This window comes from Pagrus major, chromosome 13, assembly GCF_040436345.1.
Source record: "Pagrus major chromosome 13, Pma_NU_1.0".
NCBI lineage: Eukaryota > Metazoa > Chordata > Actinopteri > Spariformes > Sparidae > Pagrus > Pagrus major.
The window spans coordinates 16,441,888-16,467,439 of NC_133227.1; the positions used below are offsets into that span (position 1 = coordinate 16,441,888).

General features: G+C 39.4%; 1 protein-coding gene across 2 annotated transcripts; it reads right to left on the reverse strand.

Moving 5' to 3' along the window:
* Positions 1-17,271: 17,271 nt before the first annotated feature.
* LOC141007645 (uncharacterized) lies at positions 17,272-23,502 on the reverse strand. 2 transcript variants are annotated; one of them, XM_073480023.1, is made up of 9 exons: positions 20,627-20,715; positions 20,424-20,517; positions 19,989-20,331; positions 19,775-19,892; positions 19,170-19,261; positions 18,724-18,838; positions 18,195-18,467; positions 17,883-18,056; positions 17,272-17,795 (listed from the first exon to the last, which is right to left on the reverse strand). In XM_073480023.1, the coding sequence occupies exons 1-7, from the start codon at positions 20,664-20,666 to the stop codon at positions 18,421-18,423; spliced, it is 849 nt and encodes a 282-aa protein (XP_073336124.1). In that variant the 5' UTR covers positions 20,667-20,715; the 3' UTR covers positions 17,272-17,795; positions 17,883-18,056; positions 18,195-18,420. The 2 variants fall into 2 exon arrangements, with proteins under 2 accessions (XP_073336124.1, XP_073336123.1); XM_073480022.1 differs by lacking the exons at positions 17,272-17,795; positions 17,883-18,056; positions 18,195-18,467; ... (1 more) ...; positions 19,170-19,261; positions 19,775-19,892 and adding exons at positions 20,989-21,212; positions 22,233-22,334; positions 22,525-22,896; positions 23,094-23,198; positions 23,411-23,502 and having other exon boundaries at positions 20,061-20,331; positions 20,627-20,805.
* Between the last annotated feature and the right edge of the window lie 2,050 nt (positions 23,503-25,552).

The following is a 25,552-nucleotide window of genomic DNA, read 5'->3' on the forward strand; positions in this document are numbered from 1 at the left end:
ACATCACACAGTAGAAATACACAGGAGAAACAGCACACAGAAATACACAAAAGAAACAGACAGTAGAAACACACAGCACACAGCAGAAATACACATCACACAGTAGAAATACACAGAAATACACATCGCACAGCAGAAATACACATCAGACAGTAGAAATACGCAGCAGAAATACACATCACACAAAAAACACACACAGTAGAAATACACATCACACAGTAGAAATACACAAAAGAAACACACAGTAGAAATACACATCACACAGTAGAAACACACATCACACAGTAGAAACACACATCACACAATGGAAATACACAAAAGAAACACACAGTAGAAATACACAAAAGAAACCCAGTAGAGATACACTGCAGAAATACACATCACGCAATGGAAATACACATCATACAGTAGAAATACACAAAAGCACAGTAGAAATACACAGCACACAGTAGACTTCAAAGTAGAAATACACATCACACAGTAGAAATACACAGGAGAAACACAGCACACAGAAATACACAAAAGAAACAGACAGTAGAAACACACAGCACACAGCAGAAATACACATCACACAGTAGAAATACACAGAAATACACATCGCACAGCAGAAATACACATCAGACAGTAGAAATACGCAGCAGAAATACACATCACACAAAAAACACACACAGTAGAAATACACATCACACAGTAGAAATACACAAAAGAAACACACAGTAGAAATACACATCACAGTAGAAACACACATCACACAGTAGAAACACACATCACACAATGGAAATAAACAAAAGAAACACACAGTAGAAATACACAAAAGAAACCCAGTAGAGATACACTGCAGAAATGCACATCACGCAATGGGAATACACATCATACAGTAGAAATACACAAAAGCACAGTAGAAATACACAGCACACAGTAGACTTCAAAGTAGAAATACACATCACACAGTAGAAATACACAGGAGAAACACAGCACACAGAAATACACAAAAGAAACAGACAGTAGAAACACACAGCACACAGTAGAAATACACAGAAATACACATCAGACAGTAGAAACACACATCACACAGCAGAAATACACATCATACAGTAGAAATACACAAAAGAAACACAATAGAAACACAGTAGAAATACACAGACATACACATCGCACAGCAGAAATACACAACAGAAACACACATCAAACAGCAGAATAACACAGCAGAAATACACAGCACACAGTAGAAACACACATCAGACAGTAGAAATACACAGTAGAAACACACAGAAATTCACATCGCACAGCAGAAATACACAACAGAAATACACAAAAGAAACACAGTAGAAACAGAAATTCACATCGCACAGCAGAAATAAACAGAAACACACATCACACAGCAGAAATACACAAAAGAAACACAGTAGAAATACACATCGCACAGCAGAAACACACAGACAGTAGAAATACACAGCAGAAACACAGTAGAAACACACATCAGACAGTAGAAATACACAGCAGAAACACAGAAATTCACATCGCACAGCAGAAATAAACAAACACACATCACACAGTAGAAATATACTAAAGAAACACAGTAGAAATACACATCACACATTAGAAATACACTGCAGAAACACATCACACAGTAGAAATACACATCACACAGTAGAAATACACAACAGAAACACACATCACACAGTAGAAATACACATCACACTGTAGAAATACACAGCACACAGTAGAAACACACATCACATAGTAGAAATACACAAAAGAAACAGAAAAACACATCACACAGTAGAAATACACAACAGAAACACACATCACACAGTAGAAATACACAGCACACAGTAGAAATACACAGCACACAGTAGAAACAGACATCACACAGTAGAAACACACATCACACAGTAGAAATACACGAAAGAAACACAGTAGAAAGACACATCACACAGTAGAAATACACAACAGAAACACACATCACACAGTAGAAATACACAGAAATACACATCGCACAACAGAAATATACTGTAGAAATACACAGCACACAGTAGAAATACACAGAAATACACATCGCACAGCAGAAACACACAGCAGACAGTAGAAATACACAGCAGAAATACACATCGCACAACAGAAATATACTGTAGAAATACACAGCACACAGTAGAAATACACATCGCACAGCAGAAACACACCAGACAGTAGAAATACACAGCAGAAATACACATCACACATCACACAGTAGAAACACACAGTAGAAATACACATCGCACAGCAGAAATACACAACAGAAACACACATCACACAGTAGAAATATACTAAAGAAACACAGTAGAAATACACATCACACAGTAGAAATACACAAGAAACACACAGTAGAAATACACAAGAAACACACATCACACTGTAGAATTACACAGCACACAGTAGAAACACACATCACACAATGGAAATACACAAAAGAAAAGCACAGTAGAAATACACAAAAGAAACCCAGTAGAGATACACTCCAGAAATACACATCACGCAATGGAAATACACATCATACAGTAGAAATACACAAAAGAAGCACAGTAGAAATACACTGCAGAAATACACATCACGCAATGGAAATACACATCATACAGTAGAAATACACAAAAGAAGCACAGTAGAAATACACAAGAAACACAGTAGAAATACACAGTAGAAATACACAGCACAGTAGACTTGCACAGTAGAAATACACATCACACAGGAGAAACACACAGCACACAGAAATACACAAAAGAAACAGACAGTAGAAACACACATCACACGGCAGAAATACACAGAAATACACATCGGACAGCAGAAATACACATCACACAGTAGAAATACACACAAAAAAACACAGCACAGTAGACTTGCACAGTAGAAATACACATCACACAGCAGAAATACACAACAGAAACACACATCAAACAGTAGAAATACACAGCACACAGTAGAAATACACAGAAACACACATCGCACAGCAGAAACATACATCACACAGTAGCAATACACAGAAACACACATTGCACAGCAGAAATACACAACAGAAACACACATCACACAGTAGAAATACACAAAACAGTAGAAATACACACAGTAGAAATACACAGCACACAGTAGAAATACTCAAAAGAAACACAGTAGAAATACACATCGCACAGCAGAAACACACATCAGACAGTAGAAATACACAGCAGAAACACACATCAGACAGTAGAAATACACAGCAGAAATACACATCACACAGTAGAAATACACAAAAGAAACAGTAGAAACACACAGCAGAAATACACAAAAGAAACACACAGTAGAATTACACAGACATACACATCGCACAACAGAAATATACAAAAGAAACAATGGAAATACACAGAAATTCACATCGCACAGCAGAAATAAACAGAAACACACATCACACAGTAGAAATACACATCACACAGTAGAAATACACAACAGACACACACAGTAGAAATACACATCACACTGTTGAAATACACAGCACACAGTAGAAACACGCATCACACAATGGAAATACACAAAAGAAACACAGTAGAAATACACAAAAGAAACACAGTAGAAATACACAAAAGAAAAACACAGTAGAGATACACTGCAGAAATACAGCACACAGTAGAAATACACATCATACAGTAGAAATACACAGTGGAAACACAGTAGAAATACACAGACATACACATCGCACAACAGAAATATACAAAAGAAACACACATCACACTAGAAATATACTAAAGAAACACAGAAATACACTGCAGAAACACACATCACACAGTAGAAATACACATCACACGATGGAAATACACAAAAGAAACAGTAGAAATACACGCAGTAGAAATACACGCAGTAGAAATACACAAAAGAAACACAGTAGAGATACACATCACACAGTAGAAATACACATCACTGTTGAAATACACAGCACACAGTAGAAACACACATCACACAATGGAAATACACAAAAGAAAAGCACAGTAGAAATACACAAAAGAAACCCAGTAGAGATACACTCCAGAAATACACATCACGCAATGGAAATACACATCATACAGTAGAAATACACAAAAGAAGCACAGTAGAAATACACTGCAGAAATACACATCACGCAATGGAAATACACATCATACAGTAGAAATACACAAAAGAAGCACAGTAGAAATACACAAGAAACACAGTAGAAATACACAGTAGAAATACACAGCACAGTAGACTTGCACAGTAGAAATACACATCACACAGGAGAAACACACAGCACACAGAAATACACAAAAGAAACAGACAGTAGAAACACACATCACACGGCAGAAATACACAGAAATACACATCGGACAGCAGAAATACACATCACACAGTAGAAATACACACAAAAAAACACAGCACAGTAGACTTGCATAGTAGAAATACACATCACACAGCAGAAATACACAACAGAAACACACATCAAACAGTAGAAATACACAGCACACAGTAGAAATACACAGAAACACACATCGCACAGCAGAAACATACATCACACAGTAGCAATACACAGAAACACACATTGCACAGCAGAAATACACAACAGAAACACACATCACACAGTAGAAATACACAAAACAGTAGAAATACACACAGTAGAAATACACAGCACACAGTAGAAATACTCAAAAGAAACACAGTAGAAATACACATCGCACAGCAGAAACACACATCAGACAGTAGAAATACACAGCAGAAACACACATCACACAGTAGAAATACACAGCAGAAATACACATCACACAGTAGAAATACACAAAAGAAACAGTAGAAACACACAGCAGAAATACACAAAAGAAACACACAGTAGAATTACACAGACATACACATCGCACAACAGAAATATACAAAAGAAACAATGGAAATACACAGAAATTCACATCGCACAGCAGAAATAAACAGAAACACACATCACACAGTAGAAATACACATCACACAGTAGAAATACACAACAGACACACACAGTAGAAATACACATCACACTGTTGAAATACACAGCACACAGTAGAAACACGCATCACACAATGGAAATACACAAAAGAAACACAGTAGAAATACACAAAAGAAAAACACAGTAGAGATACACTGCAGAAATACAGCACACAGTAGAAATACACATCATACAGTAGAAATACACAGTGGAAACACAGTAGAAATACACAGACATACACATCGCACAACAGAAATATACAAAAGAAACACACATCACACTAGAAATATACTAAAGAAACACAGAAATACACTTCAGAAACACACATCACACAGTAGAAATACACATCACACGATGGAAATACACAAAAGAAACAGTAGAAATACACGCAGTAGAAATACACGCAGTAGAAATACACAAAAGAAACACAGTAGAGATACACATCACACAGTAGAAATACACATCACTGTTGAAATACACAGCACACAGTAGAAACACACATCACACAATGGAAATACACAAAAGAAACACACAGTAGAAATACACAAAAGAAACACAGTAGAGATACACTGCAGAAATACACATCACGCAATGGAAATACACATCATACAGTAGAAATACACAAAAGAAGCACAGTAGAAATACACAAAAGAAACACAGAAACACACAGCACACCGTAGAAATACACAAAACATACAGTAGAAACACACATCACACGCCAGAAATACACAACACTGTGGAAATACACAGCAGACACACAGTAGAAATACACAACAGAAACACAGTAGAAACACACAGTAGAAACACACATCACACGCCAGAAATACACAACACTGTGGAATTACACAGCAAGCACACAGTAGAAATACACAACAGAAACACAGTAGAAACACACAGTAGAAACACACACAGTTGAATTAAAAAGCAGAAATACACATCACACAGTAGAAATACACATCACACGGCAGAAATATACAGTATACACACACACACACACACAGTATACATACACAGTAGAAACACACAGCAGAAATACACAGCACACAGAAATACACAGCAGAAATACACATCACACAGTATGAATGAACAGCATAGATATACAGTTCACAATATAAAAACACAGCACATGGTATACATACACAGTACACTGTAGAAATAAAGAGCACACAGTCGAAATACACAGCAGAAATACACTGTAGAAATTAACAGCACACAGTCGAAATACACAGCAGAAATACACAGCACACAGTCGAAATACACAGCAGAAATACACAGCAGACAGTCAAAATACACAGCACACAGTAGAAACACACAGCAGAAATACACAGCATACAGTTGAAATCCACAGCACAAATACACTGTAGAAATAGAAACACAGTAGAATTACAAAGCAGAAACACAGCAATAATACACCAACACAGTCTCATCCCTATTCGTCAGACGCTTGACGCTTGGTCAAGTGCCCCTCGCGTCGATACTTGACGCAGGAGGGTACCCCTTTGCGTTGGTCTTCAACGCAGAGGGTTGTCTCATAGACCCGCATGTAAATCCCCCCTGTCGGTTACAGACGTTCGTTTTCATGGTGTGAATAACTATACTGAACAATATTTTTTGTCACAACAGGCCACAGAATATAGGCTATTTCTCTGTAAAAGTGTTTAAATTTTGGGCTGATTTTAAGTCATTATTTCTCCATAATTAAGAAGCAGAGGGCCAATATGAAATATCCTTAAATCGACTATTTTAATTTCCTATAATTTTATTCGGCTCGGGTGTAGATGGAGTGAGCTGAGGAAATTGAGAAGAATGCATATTTTTTATTATGATTTATTTTGCGCAAGTTCTTACATTATGTTGGCCAACTACTTTGATGGTGACACGTGACACGTCAGTGTACACAGCGTGTACAACGATCCCAAGCATCATTGCGTTTTTCGACTCTGCCAGTAAGTACAACTTTACTGTCTATGAAGTACAGCATGCATGCAAACAATAAGTTGAAAATGTACTGTATTTAGCCTACATCTTAAACCACCGTTGTTGTCGTTCTGAGTGCACTATATCAATTTAATGGGGTAGAGATTGTTCTACCAAATGAAATGCGCATGAGGCTGACCAATATAGGCTAGCCTCTTAGCTAGCTAAGTGTGCTTCTAAGCTAGCAAACATTTGATAATGTTAGATTAGTGCTAAATTAAGCATACTGCTGTCTTGAAAATGTCAACTAGGCCAATATTCAGGATAAAGTAGCATGCCAAATAACTGTAACTTTTACATTTGTTTACTCTTGTTTGCTGGGTGTAGATGTTAAAGTAAGCTATTATCTAAAACGTAGGGGGACTTATTGCCAGGATATGGCTGTTAGCTTGAAAATTCAACATGCTATTTCAATAGGCCCATCCCCAAGCTGTAGGCATATTCAGTTTTACACACAGATGGGCAACAAACAGCCATTTGAGTCAGGTGTCAAAAGTAGATTTTTTCAATATAACAGAGCAATCAGGACTTACAATATAATCACCATAAATTGAGTCCAAGTTGTTTAGGGTTTTTGTTAGGTAAAGGTGAAGGTGACAGGTATGTAGTATACGCTTTTATCCAAAGCGACATGGTCTCCTGGATGTCAGTCGGGGATGCTAACCACTGCTCCAACTTGCCCGCCTGAAGGTGCATGAATGCTTTGTCTTTTTTGAGCATGCATGTGTTTGCATCAATGTTTGTAATACAGTATAATATTGATATTTTGTGTGTGTGTTTGTTGTACATTTCAGAATGACAAAGCCAAAGTATAAGCCTTGTCCTTACTGCCAGGTGCCTAATCAGGCCAACAGCAAATCCTGCAGCGCCTGCTTTGCAAGCCTTTGCCGAAAACAATAAGCTGCAAAAATCAAGAGACCACCACACGAGTGAGTGGGGGCTAAGTACATACAGTATTTACATTAACATGCACATCCATCCGTCTGTCCTAAGGGGATCATTTCCATCAGTCCAGAAAATAAAATCTCTCTCCCTCTAGAAAGTCAGTCCCCCCAACATGATTTCTGTCACTTTTCATTAATAATGTGTGATGGGGCAAGGACCCCATCTGTAGACGCATAGATCAGAAGGAAAAAAATAGTTTCATCTGTTAAATATGAACTTGAGATAAACATCTGGAATATACATGCTTTTTGGAATATGGGGTGGGAATAAAAAAACAAGAATCAAGTAGTACCTAGCATCTAATATGTATGTAAAGGTAAAGGTGACAGGTATTTAGCAGATGTTTTATCCAAAGCGACATGATCGAATCCCAGTCTCCCAGGTGTCAGTCGGGGATGCTAACCGCTGCTCCAACTCGCCCACAATGTATGTAATGTGGTTGTCAATTCCATCAATTCTGTCAATACCATCATGTTTTTCAGACCATGGCCAATGACTCTTTCTGAGAGTTAACAGAAGTTGAGGTTTAAATATAGGATTTTTAAATATAACACTTTGATAGTTTAAGTTGGCCTTATAAGCTGTGGACTTTTTTTTTCTGCGGCAGAGGTCCTAAATGAATGCGGCATGTATTCTAAATGGCTTTGTGGGCAACATTAACAATATCCTGGTACACAACACGAAACAATTTCTAAAATTGATATACTCTACCAAAAATATTTCCTAATTTTTTCACTTGAGCCATCAGTTATGTCAGTCCTGTTCTTAGTTACTCAAGATTTTCACCAAGTAAATGGCCAACAACACAGGCAAACTAGTAAACCACTGCATACTATCCCACACATAAACTTGTAACACTCAGTCTTTAGTCTCCATGTTTATTTCAAAGAGACTGCTAAAGGGTTAGGGTATCAGTTCAAGACTGTCCTCACTCCACACTGGGGTGGGAGTCTTGCGATGCGAAACTAGCCTCACAGTGTTTAGAAACCCAGACCTCTATTCACTACACCACCATCACCGATCGCATTACACTATGTACATGTTGGTTGTACAAAGGTAATGTTTTGTGTAAGATAAAAACAAGAAAATTATTTGTAAAGGAAGTTGATTATGTCAATTGTGTACCTAGTAATATAATGATCCACTCCAGTGTGGAGTGGGACCCATCTTTAGTACTGTCACAGCATCTGATCAATTATTTTCAAACGAAATGGAGCATTGACAGTTGCAATAAAAAATCCTCATGAATGAATAGTTCTGTGTATCAGTTTTCACAGTATGTATGGAAAACACTTATCGAAAGTGATAAAAACTCTTTTTTGCCAGATTGGGTCTTTAAATAGTAGATGGACTACAATTTATGTAGTAATGTCGTTTAATGATGTAGTGGTAATGTGCTTGTTTCATTTCAGGTTCAAAAACTTTACGCCTTGGGCTATACGCCGATTTTGTTCACCAGCCACAAGGATGGCAAGGGCAAGTGGGTGGCAGACGTAGTAACCAGTCTGCCAAAAAATAAAACCACAACCGATTTTCTGAAGAACATGAAGACGGCTTATGAGTTTATACTCAAAATAAAAGGTAAGATTAGTTTTATGCAGAGTTAATTACTGTTTTCTGTAGATTCTTCTGACGATATGTACAGAATTGAAATTTTTGCTTACTCACCCCGAAGACCACCACCTCCCCGAAGAACAGCCCCACCCGGAAGACCACCACCTCCCCGAAGACCAGCCCCACCCCGAAGACCACCCCCACCCGGAAGACCACCACCTCCCCGAAGACCAGCCCCACCCCGAAGACCACCACCTCCCCGAAGAATATTTAATCCTGTACCCTGTGGACCCTCAGCCCCAGCCACAGCCCCCAGGAGTGTCAAAAGAAAAGAAAGAGTAAGTACACATTTGTTGCACCCAATCTGTAAATTTGTCCCATGTTTTTTGTAATCATCAACGAGTTACACAAGGTGAATTCCATCTCTTTCAATTAATTTAGCCGCTCCCCCGAGACTCTGAATATATCATTCTTTAACTTTTCCCCTTGCACCCTCAGCCCCAGCTGCAGAGCCAAAGCCCCAAAATGAGCAGCTACAGAAAAAGAAAAGACAGAGTAAGTACACATTTGTTGCACCCATGTGTAAATTTGTCCCTTTTTTTTAATTGTTGTATTAGCCAAAAACAAATTAACCCAGGTGAACTTCACCTGTTCCAATTAGTTAATAAATGGTCAAATACACCCATGCCAGTCTGATGTACGCAGCTAATCCGCTGCCTTTCCTTTAAGTTGTTTACTTTTGTAATTGTGTAACCAACAAGTTTGTTCTTCAGAAAATGCTTAATTTTAATGAATAACTTTAATCATGCCAACAACAAATAAGTCAGTGAACTACACTATATACTGTGACATGGCTCACCATTTCTTATTATCTCTCTATGCACTCAAACGTTTGGGAAAACTGTTATTTTAGCTATCAATAGCAGTACCACTCCAGCTCAGTTTTGATTTCCAAGACCAGCACCTCTCCCAAGAATCTGAAAATGTCATTCTTTAACTTTTCCCCTTGCACCCTCAGCCCAAGCCACATGCTCAGGAGACACACCAGCCCCAGCTGCAGGTGAGTGTGAATAGGCATAGGATGAGATCCCATTAGAGCTGAAGTAGACCAGAAAGAGATCCGAGTCCTTTTTCAGAGAACTCATAATGTGAACATAAAGATTATTGAGTTCTTTTTGCTTTGGTCCACTTCTTGGTTCAGTTTAAAATGACTAGGTTTGGTTTAGTTAAAGGGGACTATATGTGAAAACACCCAGACATTAATAGTATACTTATTTTTATGTTTGTGAAACAAGCAAAAAAAATACTAAACATGATATATTGTCATCATTAGAATTAAGCTGATAATGGACGATGGCCTAATACCAGAGAGTTCATAACATGCATATAAGGACGTTGATGATACAATCAGTGCAGAGCAACTACACGGCCTACAAAGCACTAGAGAACTGAGGCCCCATCAGAGCTTAGGTGTCCCAGAAAGAGATCTGAGTTCTCCTCTTTGAGATTAACTCATAATGTGTGCACAAATAGAATGGAGTGCTTTTTGCTTTGGTCCACTTTAAAAGGTCTTAGCTCGGTTCACTTAAAGGTGAATGTTTATGATAATGCACTAAGGCTGCAAAGAAATATAAAGTAAGCAATACTAGCTTACAGTTTTAAGGTTAAGCTTTTTGTGTCAGCTCAGCATTTTAAAGTCACTACAGACAATGTGCATGTACTTGCCCCTTGGGACTTGAGATTGTGAAATGACCTTAGGCTGGACTCAAACTTCACTGTGTACCTGTGGGCACTTTATGGCATAGGCATTGTTACATTAAAGGTGTTACAAAAGTACACAAGACTGCATGAGGCTACTCTAAGAAACTGTTTAAGTGACTGTTTAAGTCTTGATGTTGCCTGAATGACTATTGATCTTGTTTGTGTGAGTAGTGTCATTCACAGAAACAACAGCGTATATTGTCCCATCCAACTTCTCTGCCAGCTTCTTCTTACCTCTTTCCCCCTTGTTAGCCAGTAGCCAGTAGCCAGCTGCTCCCGAGCTCTCTTGTTGTATTGCTCTGTCTGCCTGCGCTGCTGCTTCCCAGGATGACACTGCTCCACCACTCTTTGAATACCCACAGGATCACCTAACATCTGCTACTTGTTGATCTGTTGTTTGACAAACTTTTTTTTGCTTTTGTCATTTAAGGTTGCAAAAAATGCAGGCGACAGACAGTCTTCCCATATGACGAAATCATCGCAAGACGGATGAATGGGGTAAGATGTAGAACCATATTTTTCATTAGGCTGTCTGATAATATCTTGACCCTTGTCTGGCTCATCTGTCATTCCACATGTGACAATACAGTGACACTGAAGCAGGAGGTTATCAACCCTTTTCAAGTCTCAACCCTCTCACAAGTGTTACATACAGTAAATACTAGCCAAGAACAACAATGCAAATGGACGCCACAACAGATGTTTTTATTATTATTATTATTGAGCTTTCAAGCCAGTGTAGAGAGACAAGTGTGAACACCATTAATTGAATGGTAAAATCATTACAGTAATTTCACTAAACTGATAAAGTGTGTGTGTGTGTGTGTGTGTGTGTGTGTTTCTGCAGGGGAAGGCAGAGGTCAAGGTGCGCTGGCTGCCTTGCCCTTCATGGTAAGTGCTGGCTTATTCTGTATATGTAATACGTATTCATTCATTCATTCATTCATTCATTCATCCATCCCCTTAGCCCTATGAATTAATGTAACTGCGGTTTTACTTAAAGATGATGATGGAGTATTACTTACACATTTAAATGGGTAGTATAATATTAATATACTTGTTATTATATACCATAGCTGCACACACAGTCTTAGTGTTTTCACACTTGGTCCCTTTCAGCCCTCAAAGTGAACTAAGAGGAGTGACTCAGCAATTTTGGGCATAAGGAACACTCCAAGCATACTCAGACCCCTCTTGAAGTGAACCGAACTGAGACCACATGAGAACATGTAGTACACGCCAGCCTACAAGTAGTCTTCTGGCTCAGGTTTGGTCGTATGACATCTGAAGCTAACATTCTAACCAGCTTTGCCCTTTACATTTGCTAATTGTTTTTGGTTTATTTGGTTTATTTTATATGGTGTTTGCCAAACTGCAGTCATTTTGTTCAAAGTGAAAACTGCTGTACCCATAATTAACTAAACTCAGTCCTCTTAAAATGGGCCATGAAGTGGACTGAAGCAAAATAACTCAGGTCCCCTTGTGTTAACAAAATGAGTTGACTTAAAGAGGACTCAGATCACTTGCTAGTCCACTTCAGCTCTGATGGAGTCTTAAGCCCAATTCAGGGTAACATGTTGACACAGAGTGCAGAGGGCTCTGTGGTGCCAGCCAGACACTATTGTAAGGGTCCACCTACCACATTTCCGTGCCCCCTACCGTTGTGGCGATGAGTTGCATAGCGACACGGTTAACCCGACACAGAAATTCAAAGGTGTCATGACTATGTCCAAGCGACTGAGTGTCCAGTGTGTTGCGTCATTATGTAACCATGAATTGGGCTTCAGTCCTCTTTCTGTTCACACTTCTCCCCTCTGGAGATCTCTGCTGCATTATGGGTACAGTAGTTTTCACTAGGAACAAAATGACTGCTATTTGACAAACACCACATAAAATAAACCAAATAAAATTAGCTAACAGAAAAAGGGCAAACCTTTATTTATCAGCTTCAGATGACTTATATTCAAACTTGAGACAGAAGACCAGCCCCACCCCGAAGTTGCTGGCTGGTCTGCATGTTCCAGCGGCCTATGGGAAGGGTTGTGTTGTTAACAGTACACAAAACACGAACTGTACCATGGACTATGATGCTAACTGTTCTCTGTGAAGGGGTCTGATTTCGGTTGGAAGGCACATATGCGCACAAAATGCTGAGTCACTGGTCTTGAGTTCGCTTTGAGAGCTGAAAGGGACAAAGTGTGAAAACAAATTATAAAAGAAATGACCTAGAAAACTATTTAGTACAACACAATACCATATTTTTATATTGTATATGCTGTGTGTAAGGTGACTTGTGCACTATTTACAGTGACAAAATCTGGGAGGAGACCTGGGAGCCGGCCAGCAAATTCCACTCCTAAATTGATGATGATTACTGATTGTACTTTCCATTTTTTCATCTTCTTTGCCTCATACAAAGACAGATTGGTATCAAATTTCACAAATCATTTTCTCATCCTCTGTGTCAACATACAGTATGTGCATGACATAAGGTTTTCAGACTTCAGAGATCAAAACCATTCAGATCAAAACAATTCTCCAAGCATGCTAACTATGAGTTAGCATAACTCAGCTCAGGTGTTGGTCTTCCTTTATTTATTACCTCCTGTTTCGATTGAAAGTGCATTTTAGAAAATTGTTTGAGCTTGGATATAAAATCCTCCATTATAAATCCAGGCGGGGCGAGAGGGGGAAACATATCCCTGCACTTGACTCGCTCCTAACCATGGAGACTGTTGCTAGCTCGCTGTCACTTACTCTGCAGCGGCGGAGTAGCATTTAGAAGTTCTGGGCTCACGAGTGCCCCCTACCTTGAGGCAAGAGAACTGCCTGCCTCACCCAGTGCCTCTTCACTGCCGTTGTAAGATCGCTGAGCACACAACAGGTTATACACATATATTATATACATCAGCTAAACTATGGGAAGTCAGGGGGGGCATATATTAAAAGTGTTTAAAACATTTGATTGGCGACATACAGAGAGATATTAACACGCTCTCATTGGATGGCAGAGCAGTTTGTGAGGGATTGCGCAATCCAAGGTGAGGCTCAGCTTGCTGCTGCCTCACCGTGCGTCTCTTCCCCGTATTTGAACGGGAATGCGAAAATTCAGCGATTTTTAATAAAAAACAATCCAAATTGTTTAAGTTAAATGGAAAATTAGTTTATAGTTCAAACCATTTGATAAATATAACAATTTAATTTGTTTATTATATATTTTATTTTTTCCATGATGACAGGTGAGGCTCTGCCTCCCCTGCCTCTCCTGACCGCACGTCACTGTATACACTATATTGCCAAAAGTATTCGCTCACCTGCCTTGACTCACATTTGGACTTAAGTGACATCCCATTCTTAATCCATAGGGTTTAATATGACGGCGGTTCACCCTTTGCAGCTATAACAGCTTCAACTCTTCTGGGAAGGCTTTCCACAAGGTTTAGGAGCGTGTTTATGGGAATTTGACCATTCTTACAGAAGCTCAGTCCAGATAGTACAGTAATTGGAATTGTAGGCAGTATTTTGTGATAACCCACAGCTACTGTGTATGTTGTGTTTTAAACCCACCTGTGGCAATATAAGACACTTTCTGTAATTATTTTTGGAAATGATGCTCAATGTTTTTCAAACTAATTAAGATTTTGTGTGCACCTGGTTCATGGAGTTTTTTTTTTGGGAGCAAACATGAAGACACATTCTGTATGCTTGCATTGGCTAATAAAACGGATTCTGATTAAATTGCTATGTCACACTGACATGAATTCCCAAAACCAAGAATCATAAAGATACATTAAATCTCCAGGGTTGTGTAAATAGTAGCCTATGCATGCATCGCTATTTGATGACCTGGGAATGAAAACAGGTTGGTCTTTTCAGTCGTAACCCTAACCCTAACCCAGGCCTTCCTCCAAGCCTGTAGTAAGGCCCTAGATTCTCAGCAGTATTGTAAACTCTTAAAGTGACTCATGTTGGTCACTATTTCCACTAAAAAAAATCAATAAACAAACAGCTTCATTTAATATACTGGGCCTTCAAAGTGCTCTCTGAAACTAGGCCTGGGATGGTGTGCGTCCATGAAACGAGAAAATTAAAACTTTGCTGTGGAGCTAAACCAAATACATCACTGGAAAGGTCTCGACCTGGAGAGTAACATTATGTCAGTATGAACATTCTACATGGCTCCTGCTTTGAAATGCTGACCTTTGAACCTTGACCCCAGTGCAAGTTGGAAGGTTTATAATTCAGCAAAAAAAAAAGGGGCTACAGGCATAGCAGAAACTGTTCTAGAGAGCTCTTGACCTCAGCTATCATGTGAGTATAGTCACCAACTGGGGGCGCTGTCAAATATGGTTAAAATTAATTTTCACCCATTTAACAATTAGATATTTAAAATCTGATTAAGGTGATGGTAAACACATATGTGTAAACTGCTAAGTGTACTCTCAATTCAGTATTTACAACTTCAAATTCTAGGGAAAACGCTAATTTTTAAAAAAAAAAAAAACTACAATTCCCTAGAGGCACGCCATGTAGCTTGATACAAATCAACATCATTGTTGTAGTACTTCCGGTTTCTGAAGTAGGGTTGTAGATAGGGTCGTATAATGATAAATCTACCGACTATATGAAATATCTAGTACAGCCGAACTAGTAATTACACTGCATCTAGATGATACACGTTAACAAAAAGGGAATATGTTGTTTTATTTCAGATATTTAAGCCAAAACAGTAATCGAAAGTGGGCGGGGGCGGGAGGTCTGTGGGATCCGGGCCTACGGCCAAGTGCCCGCTGTCGGCTGTCCTCTAGTGTCCAGACACCCCTGGGCGTGGAGCCTTCTACATGTGCGCGCGCGTGTGTGTGAAGGGGGCGACTTCATGAAATCATTAAATAAATGACGGTTTTGTTTGCCTGGGTCCAGACTGATATCAGGCAATGGTTTTGTAACAGTTAAGGCACTATTTTATACAGTCTATGGTAGCATAGCATAGCGGAGTCGCCGACTGGCTTCGTCTCCATAGCAACGGTGGCTGAGGATCATGGGTAATGTAGCCTTCCCTAACCAAAACTGACAAAAATAACTGATTTCTCATAATCGAAGGAGAAATAATTAAAAGTGATGGCAATAACATTAACCCATCGCATTGTTTAATAATCAAGGACACTTTAGTGTTTTTGTGTTGAGGTATGTGGAGGATATCATAAAAAGACATGTGAGGAAAATACTTCCGGACAGCGGGTCCTCGGTTCTCCAATGGGAATAGGTTAATAATAGCCTACATATAATACATGATATATGCAATTGTTGCTTTGTTTAAATAATTATGAAGTAATATATTAAGTATTGAAAGGATCCCCCAGCCTTAGATGTTTGAAAAAAAGCCAAAAGATTTACTCGTCTATTGTCCCAAATACACATTATAGATGTAAAGCTAAGACATGTTGACTGTGGGCTCATGGGGATTCTACAGTAGTAACTGGTTGATCCCTCTCTTTGGCTTTATCTTACCTTGTTCTTATAGGTGTTATTCCACAGACTAGGCATTATTAATCAATTATGTAACTGTTGATGAGCATGAGTGTGAATACATTTAACACTTAGTTAGCTGTGTGAGCAGGGTGTACTCTTCCTCTTTTCCAGGTATTGACTTCAGCTCACTGAGACACCGTTATGGATGCGCAATGAAAGTCAAGACAAGGAACGTTTAAAAGCTAAGTAGATTTACTTGCAACATGACTTTGTGACCATCACAGGAAAACAGAGTCTATCAGCAGTAAAGATGTGGAGGTATTCATTAATTACATAAGATCAATAAACTGGCAAGATCTTCAGGGCACAGCATTAAAATAAGGCCTAATTCTATCATGAAAGTCACTGCATGGGCTCAGAGTCAGGATACAAAACAACCTATGAACAGTCTGACATACCGACCACATAACAAAAATAACTCAGACAAATGTAAAAAGTGAAGAGCATGTCAAGTGATAACATACATTGACCTTGAGGGGCAGCTATGGAGTGTTTTGCAGTGGTGGTAGTGCAGAAGTAAACAGTGCAAAGCTGTGTATGTTGTTAAATATGACTATGCGAGTGTGAACATAATAGAATTGCTTAGAGAAAGATAATACAAGCCAACAGGGGTAAATGTTAGGACCACAGTCCAGATTGTGTAGAGGGGCTAATGTAGCCTGTAAGACAATGAGATGGATAGTGGATACTAGACAATAGAAAAAGTGATGTGATGGTTGGGTCAGAAAGAGACTTTTTTCTACAGTAGATGTGGTGCACTCCAGCTCCATGCCAAACACAGAGGCGTTCCTTAGCAGCCTGTCCCAGCGGCCCTCTTCTTAATGCTGCCTCCCCAACACACAACAGCATAAAGAAGGACTCTGGCCATGACAATGCTGTCTAGTCTTGCCCAGAGTCACTACCGGTATGGTCCTCAGAATCACTGTCAAAGTTGATTTGTGTTTCAGTCAGAACCTGAACATAACAGTTCTTTGCATGCTTTGCCATGCTGTTGCTTGCAAGTTCTTCAATGTCAAGCTCTGTAGACCTTGGATCCCATCTTGAAGCAGGCCCCACGTCTCACCTTACACGTAAAAACACATTGAGCCTTTATTAATTAGAAACTTTCAGATATATTGTAATGTATGCCAAGTATAACTTAAATACATACCTGATGTCATATTAGAGAGCTGGGATGACATCTGTTTCAGGATGTCTGCATGGGTGCAAAGAGACTTCCAATGATTGTTCATCTCTGCAATAAGAATCCTCTTCTCCTCCTCAAGTCTCCTTACTGCCATCACCATGTCAAACGCCTTCCTCTTCGTCCTTAGATCTACAGAGTCTGGAATACATAGATGAAACATAAGTCAGTTGTATTTAAGATTAGTATTTAAAGATTTTCTGGGGTTACAATCGAGGCATGACAGATTTTGTGCCACTATGTGACTATTTCACATAGTCAACGGAATTGTGTACATACCACCGTGTGGAAGCTGCCATGGCCAAACAATCTTGTCAGACAGAATGGTGTCCAAGGTCAGGTTTTCTGCATTAGGAACCATGGTGTTGTATTTTTCCACTGCAGAATTTAAGATTTGTTTTTCCTCCCTGATCTTTTGGCGGATCCGAGCACATCCTTTGCACCCGTCATTGTCTTTATAAAGACGCTGGGACCTCCTCTTAACACTTGCCACCAGCTCCTCGATTCAGCTGGCCACAGCGGCAACATCAGCATCATTTGGAGATGTTGTTGCTGAGAAGAAGAAATGAAGATATAAGAAATATGCTTCTTGATTCCATGAAAAAAATATTATTTCTGGTGTATGGGCAAGTGAGCCTCAACAATCTTTTCATATTTCTCTGTAACTGAGAGGCTACACTTTTAGCTAAGGGTGAGTATAGTTAGGTTAGTTAGGTTCTTTACTGTCCCCATGGGGTTTCATAATTCTACAAGCACAGAAGTGATACATCAAGCAGCATATCAAACAGTATAAAACAGTATATTCTACCTTCTGCCCACTCATTGATATCAATGATCCAGCTCTCCAGTTGATTGTCTGTGATGTCCATTTCCGTTTTCATTGCCTCCAAGTTATGCAACTGGCTTTGAAGGGTTATTGTGGCCTTTAAACACAAATAACAAATGACAATGTTGAATATTCTTGATAAGGAATGTAAAGTGCCTTCACTATTAGGAAACCACATACAACACTGATTAAATATACAGTATATTCGTATATACGTGGACTATCAATATATGTGGTATGAAATGTGTAAACAACATTTAATATTTTATATCAAGACACAAAATACAATTGACACTACATATGGAACCATCCGTATATTCCACTGTATTGAATATCTGGGCAAGTCTTCCCTATATTTTTGTGATAAATGCCACTTTATTTTACAATATTGCTATGCATGTTGCAGGAGGGAAAACTGGTGTCTTTACCTTCCGATATCTGCGGGCAAGGGTGGAAGCCAAGTTGTCAAACTTTTGTTGGTTCCAGCGCATGGCCATGATCGTCAGCATGTCAATGCGTCCTGCAAACATCAAAAATATGAGATCACCCTTCTTTCAAAAAGCAGTAGTAGAAGAAACTGTGCAGACTTGTTGGGTACCACAAACTTTTCCGAGATAATAACTTACAGTATAGTACTATGGTACTAACCTGCTGTCTTGTGCCATTTGACTACTGTCCCATGAAAGGGCTAGTAGGTAAATAGCACAGGATAGTGAAGAAGTAGCATGAAACAGTGGCGCAGGACAGTAGGCAAATGGCATAGAGTACTATGGCAGGACAGTAGGTGAATGGTACTCTGATGTGGAACAGTAGGCGATAATGGTATGGTATGCCCAACCAACAACAGTACATTTTTTTGATCACACTGCCCCTCATTATCCTCACTTCAAATAAAATAGGATGATGGTATTGTAATCGATCCATCCATCTGTGTTGAATATTCTGAGCTTTATATTTTCAGAGTCAGCATATATGCATGAGCTCAAAGTGGCTCACCATTGTCATCAGGATCAAAATGTACTGGTTACCATACCTGCTTTTGACATGTGCTTCGTCGTAACAGCAATCCTCGAGAGGAAGGCGTTGCACTGCTCCACCTCCTCCCCAAGAGTCGAACCAGCCCCCTCCTGATACGCTCCACTCCATTTTACCTTTACAAAAGAAAACAAAAAAGACAACCTAAGTGGCAACAATCTTATGCAGGTTTTCAGGGAAAGAACATCTCATTGACAATCGTTTTTTCTTACCTCACATTTGAAATCGTGAGCTTTGGCATGAAAAACCGAAAGAAATGGCCTCGTGGTGAGGAGATCCTGAAGCTCAGGGCATTTCTCGGCCAGTCTCCGGAGGTAAGGCCAGTACTTGCATGCCACATCCATAGCAAAAAATGTCACTGGCTTACAGGCAATTTGCTTTTGGAGGTACAGGGGGTAGGCAAAAATCTCCCCCCTGAACATATTGAGGGCACAAAGGAGAACCCCATGACGACACAGCGAGTTCCAGGCCCTCCTCGTCCGTTTTTCCTGATGACTTGTTAGACGTTTCACGCGCCGCTGACCACTGCCCTCCACAGACACCTCTTCCAGAGACCTAAAACATGGAAGATGGTTAACAGTCCAAATTTGTTCAAACAATGTCCTCTTTGTTTTATAGGTAAATATAGTGAAGTTGTGCAAATTTACATGACTGGTTGCGGAATGGACATAGTCCACGAATCTTGCAACATCTTCATCTTTAGCGATGAAGACGCCATCAAAGATGGCTTGTTCCTCAGATCTAAATAAAAGACATACATAGACTTTCAATATTCATACAGTTTTCAGATTCACAGCAGTTACTTTCAAAATGATGAGCTGTCAATGCAAACACAAGATTTAGTAATTACCTTGCTGCACTCTTGAACCTATAGTGCTTGCGGTTCCCATCAACTGAGACAGCAAGCATGTCTGGGCTGCACGCTGGGCAGTCGAAGTGGTCCTCCCTACACAATTTCTCCACTTCAAATCGGACAGCCTCCCACTCCAAAAAGCTTGTCCGGAAGCTGTCTGCTGTGATGTTTCCAGTCTGTTTCAAAAGAGAACAGTAAAAGAGAACAAGAAATTAAAAGAACTGTGACCGAGGGTCACAGGTGTATAAATGTAGTGTAATATAGTGTTAATGTTCATGTATCATGTTCATATCATTAGCATGCCCTCACAGTATTATCTCTTGAGTTACTCTTCTGTGATTATTTCCACAAATACTTACACAGCCAAAGCGGACAGTCCGTCTGTCCAGCATTCTTAAAAATGCTTGGCTTGATATCCCTGGTGCTGCCATCTTGACCTCTTCAAAAGAAAAAAGGATATCCAAAGCATATACTGTTAAAAAGTGAGAGGTGGCAGGCCAGTAGTCATTGGAGATAATGTCATCCAGTCCAGGACTCCATGAGGCTTCGCATCGAATCTCAGGCAATTTGAGATCATATCTCCCTGGAAAAAGAAAGAAATATATGTAAGGGATAATGGACGACAGGGCGAATACCGAGCTGGTATGTGCTTATGTTTGTGGTATTTAGCAGACGCTTTTGTCCAAAGCGACATACAAAAATACAACAATCAAAATTAACATCAAATTGTAATTTTAATTATGTAAATTATAAAATAAGCTAAGAAGAGAATACAAAGCTATAAAATCCCAGGGAATAGGAACAGGTGCTAACACCAGTAACCCTCATTGATGTTGCAGGCGTTAAAAATCAATTTTGCAACAAACATCACTCATACAAACCAGATCCTTGGTTGGTCCTCTTCATTACTGTGGCCTTTCCTGATCCATCAGCAACAAAACAGACTAAAAAAGTAACGAAATGATAAACTACCAACAATACTTATAGCTACCAACAATACCAACAAATATCACTACATACAACTCAACTATATATGTTGAAATATGACTAGGACATTTAACTGGGTAAATATAAGGTGAACAGATGTGTCTTCAATCTCCTTTTGAAAGACTCAAAACTATCAGCAGAGCGAACACTAGTCGACAACTCATTCCACCACTGAGGTAGCACAAAGGAGAAAAGTCTAGACTGAGTCCTCTTGTTGACATTTGAACGACAAAAGTCGCAGTGGTCTAGATGGGGTGTAAGGTATGTGGTCACAATGTGAAGCTGAAGCCAAGCATTGGTATAATCACGTACAGGCAATACATTTGCAGCGTCTGCATGGTACCTTCATGTTAATATGACCCAAAGCTCTTGTCTAAGGAATGCTTCCGGGACTGTGCAGAATTAATGCCACAAAGAATTAGGCTCTTCTGGGTGTGGCCAAATACCATCTAACCTATACAAGCTTGGCTTACCCTTTTCATTCAGTTAGGGCAGTGAGGGGTGACAGAAAGTGAGAGGGAGAGTTGATATGGGGCAAGATCAGGAAATAGCTGTGGGTGACATTCTGCAGCCACTTCTAAAGAACTGACCCTACCCCCACCCCCGAAGTTCTTACCATTCATTGTAACCACAACTATGGACTTTCCTGCGATGACACTAGATGATCCTCGTGGACAACTGCATATTCTCTCTGGCATCTCCAAAGGTATAAGACACTCTTAGAAGAAAAAAAAAAACATGTATGAGAAATAAAGCATAACATATGTATTTACTGGCAGCTATTTTGAAACCAGATGGACTTCATGGCTTCATCGACTGATCAGAAATCAGTATTTAGTTTTCCAGGTGATAACTGACAAAAAAAAAAAAATAGTCTGAGAAGGGGACTCTCAAAAACTACAACTTACCACACTGGGTAAGAACCCTCTCCACAACACAGGTTGTCGGTGGCAATGGTTGAAAGAAACCTTGCGTCATTGAATCCCTGTTGTGGAAAACTTGATCTTGATGGACCCTGACGTCACACTGGCCACAGAGGAATGGGTGTGGTCGGCAGTCACAACAGCGGATAACTGCTGGATGGTCTTGACATTGTTGGCAGACTCGAGTTGCCACATGTTGTTCGCCCACCATGGTGTTCACCAGCCTGGGTCTCTCTTTCGCCCACTACCCTGAGATCAGACTCTTTCGAGTTGACCAGTCGGTTGAGGCGTTGAGGTGGTGTTTCATCCACAGACAGGTCCTTACCCAGTAAGCGCTCAAGCTCTTAAGGAAAGACTCTGTTAAGACAATGCACAATATTGAAAACCAACGGCTTATAACAACAAAAGATAATGGCATTGATTAACGGTCATTTTGAAATGTGTAATAGCTGTTATCTATCTGTTATTCGAACACAAAAATATGAAATGTACATTCCTATCGTAATCAATGAACATACTGTTTTGCACCAGTGCAGACAAAATAAAGAACATACCAGCAGTAACTGAAGGAAAGTCACTGGACACTTCCCCACTGGTTTCTGGAGCCATGACTTGATGAGAGACACCAGTCTTCCGACTCTGGCTGTGACTGGGACCTGCTGTAGCAAAAAAGCTGTTGCTTTTTACACTCAATGACAAACTTTTAGCGTCTCAATTTCCTTGATGCTAGGCACAGGTATGTAATAATAACCTCAGATATGTTCTAATTCAGACCCAAGACTTGTGATCATGTTGTATACAATTCCAAGATGAACTAGATCTGGAGATAAAGTCTATATTTTAATTAACATGAATGTAAAACAAATCTGACCTGCTTGTTTTCGGGATGATCTGGGCCTGCCATAAATAATGTTTCCATCGCTGTCCCTCTTAATCCACCTAACACCTTGCTTGCTGTTTGATGGCTGGCTGGTGGAGAGAGAGAGAGAGAGAGAGAGAGAGAGAACAAACGTGGCTCTTAAAAGTGCCTTTTTTGTTATAGAATGCTGCTAATCAAGAAGTACAGTGAAGCTAATTGGAAGTGACAGGGATTAAGGAACCTGTTGAGAAAGAGAAAAACAAAATCAATATATAGAATAGATCACCAAACTACAAATTACAATATGAATACTTTAAGTGTTGTGTAAGTCCATACTTCACATGAAAGTTAAAAATTCAGTTCACAGATTAAAAATGAATAGTTCACGTTTCTAATACACCATTTCAATTTTGAACTAGTTCACGTTCAGTTCATTTTATTCAAGCTATAACATTATACTTAACCTAGCCCTATTATATGGTATCTTTGGTGTACATGGATGTTTATGAGCTTGCAAATAATTTAATTGAAGTCTGGCAATTGATGGCGTTGTGACATGAACTTGCCAGGGTTAACTTGAATGCATCATTTTTATTCAGATTTGAACCTCACATAATCTGAGCTAGTTCAGTGACTAGCAACTCAATTGCATTCAGTTCATCGTTCTAGAAAAAAATAGCGCGTTCTCCTGGCTAACTCTTAGCTAACTATGTGTAGCACCCTATGTAGCAAATTGCATTTGGTGCAAAAAGAGATTGTTATATGGTGTCTCTATCCTATGAAATCGCATACAGTGCGCTTAAACATTACCAACAAACAACTACAACTGGCAACAACTTTTCAGCATAATTTGCTTGCTTTTGATGAGTTCATGCTAATTCAAGATAGCAGGCAATACTTACGCGGGATGTCGAAAAACGCAATGGTCCTAAGGAGCGTCGCATACAATGATATATCACTGTTGAAGTAGTTGATTGGCCAATGTGATGCACCATGCACGATAAATGATTGCCTGAATGAAAATATGTCTTCTTATTATTTATTTATTTGTTTGTTATCCAACTCCACTTACTCAGGAGCTAAATAAAAAAAATATATACAAGTCAAGATAAACATTTGTAACACAAAATGCATCACCTAAAACCGAAACTTCCAGCGCAGGCAAACCGCACCTTGGCTAACCCCCTTGCGTCAAAATCCACCGATGAGGGATTTGCATTCAAATCTATCGGATGACCCTCTACGTTGAGAACATCAACGCCAGGGGGAAATGACCAAACATCAGTATGTGACGAGTAGGGATGAGACTGTGTTGAATACACAGCACGCAGTATAAATGAACAGCATAGATATACAGTACACAATATGAATACACAGCACACAGTATACATACACAGTGCACTGTAGAAATAAAGAGCACACAGTAGAAATACACAGCATACAGTCAAAATACACAGAATTACACAGCACAGTCGAAATACACAGCACACAGTATACATGCCCAGCACAGAGTATACATGAACAGCATAGATATACAGTACACAATATACATACACAGCACAGTCGAAATACACAGCAGAAACACAGAATACACAGCAGAAATACACAGCATAGATATACAGTTCACAATATAAATACACAGCACACGGTATACATACACAGTACACTGTAGAAACACAGCAGAAATACACAGCAAACAGTCGAAACACAGCAGAAATACACAGCACACCATCAAAATACACAGTACACAGTTGAAATACACTGCAGAAATACACAGCAGTCGAAATACACAGCAGACAGTCGAAATACACAGCAGAAACACAGCAGACAGTCGAAATACACAGCAGAAACACAGCCGAAATACACTGCAGAAATACACAGCACACAGCAGAAACACAGCACACAGTCGAAATACACAGCAGAAACACAGCACACAGTCGAAATACACAGCAGAAATACACAGCACACAGCAGAAACAGTGTAGAAATACCCAGAAACACAGTGTAGAAATACCCAGAAACACAGAGCAGAAATACACAGTCGAAATACACAGCAGAAATACACAGTCGAAATACACAGCAGAAATACACAGCAGTCGAAATACACAATATACAGCAGAAATACAGTACACAATATACATACACAGCACAGTCG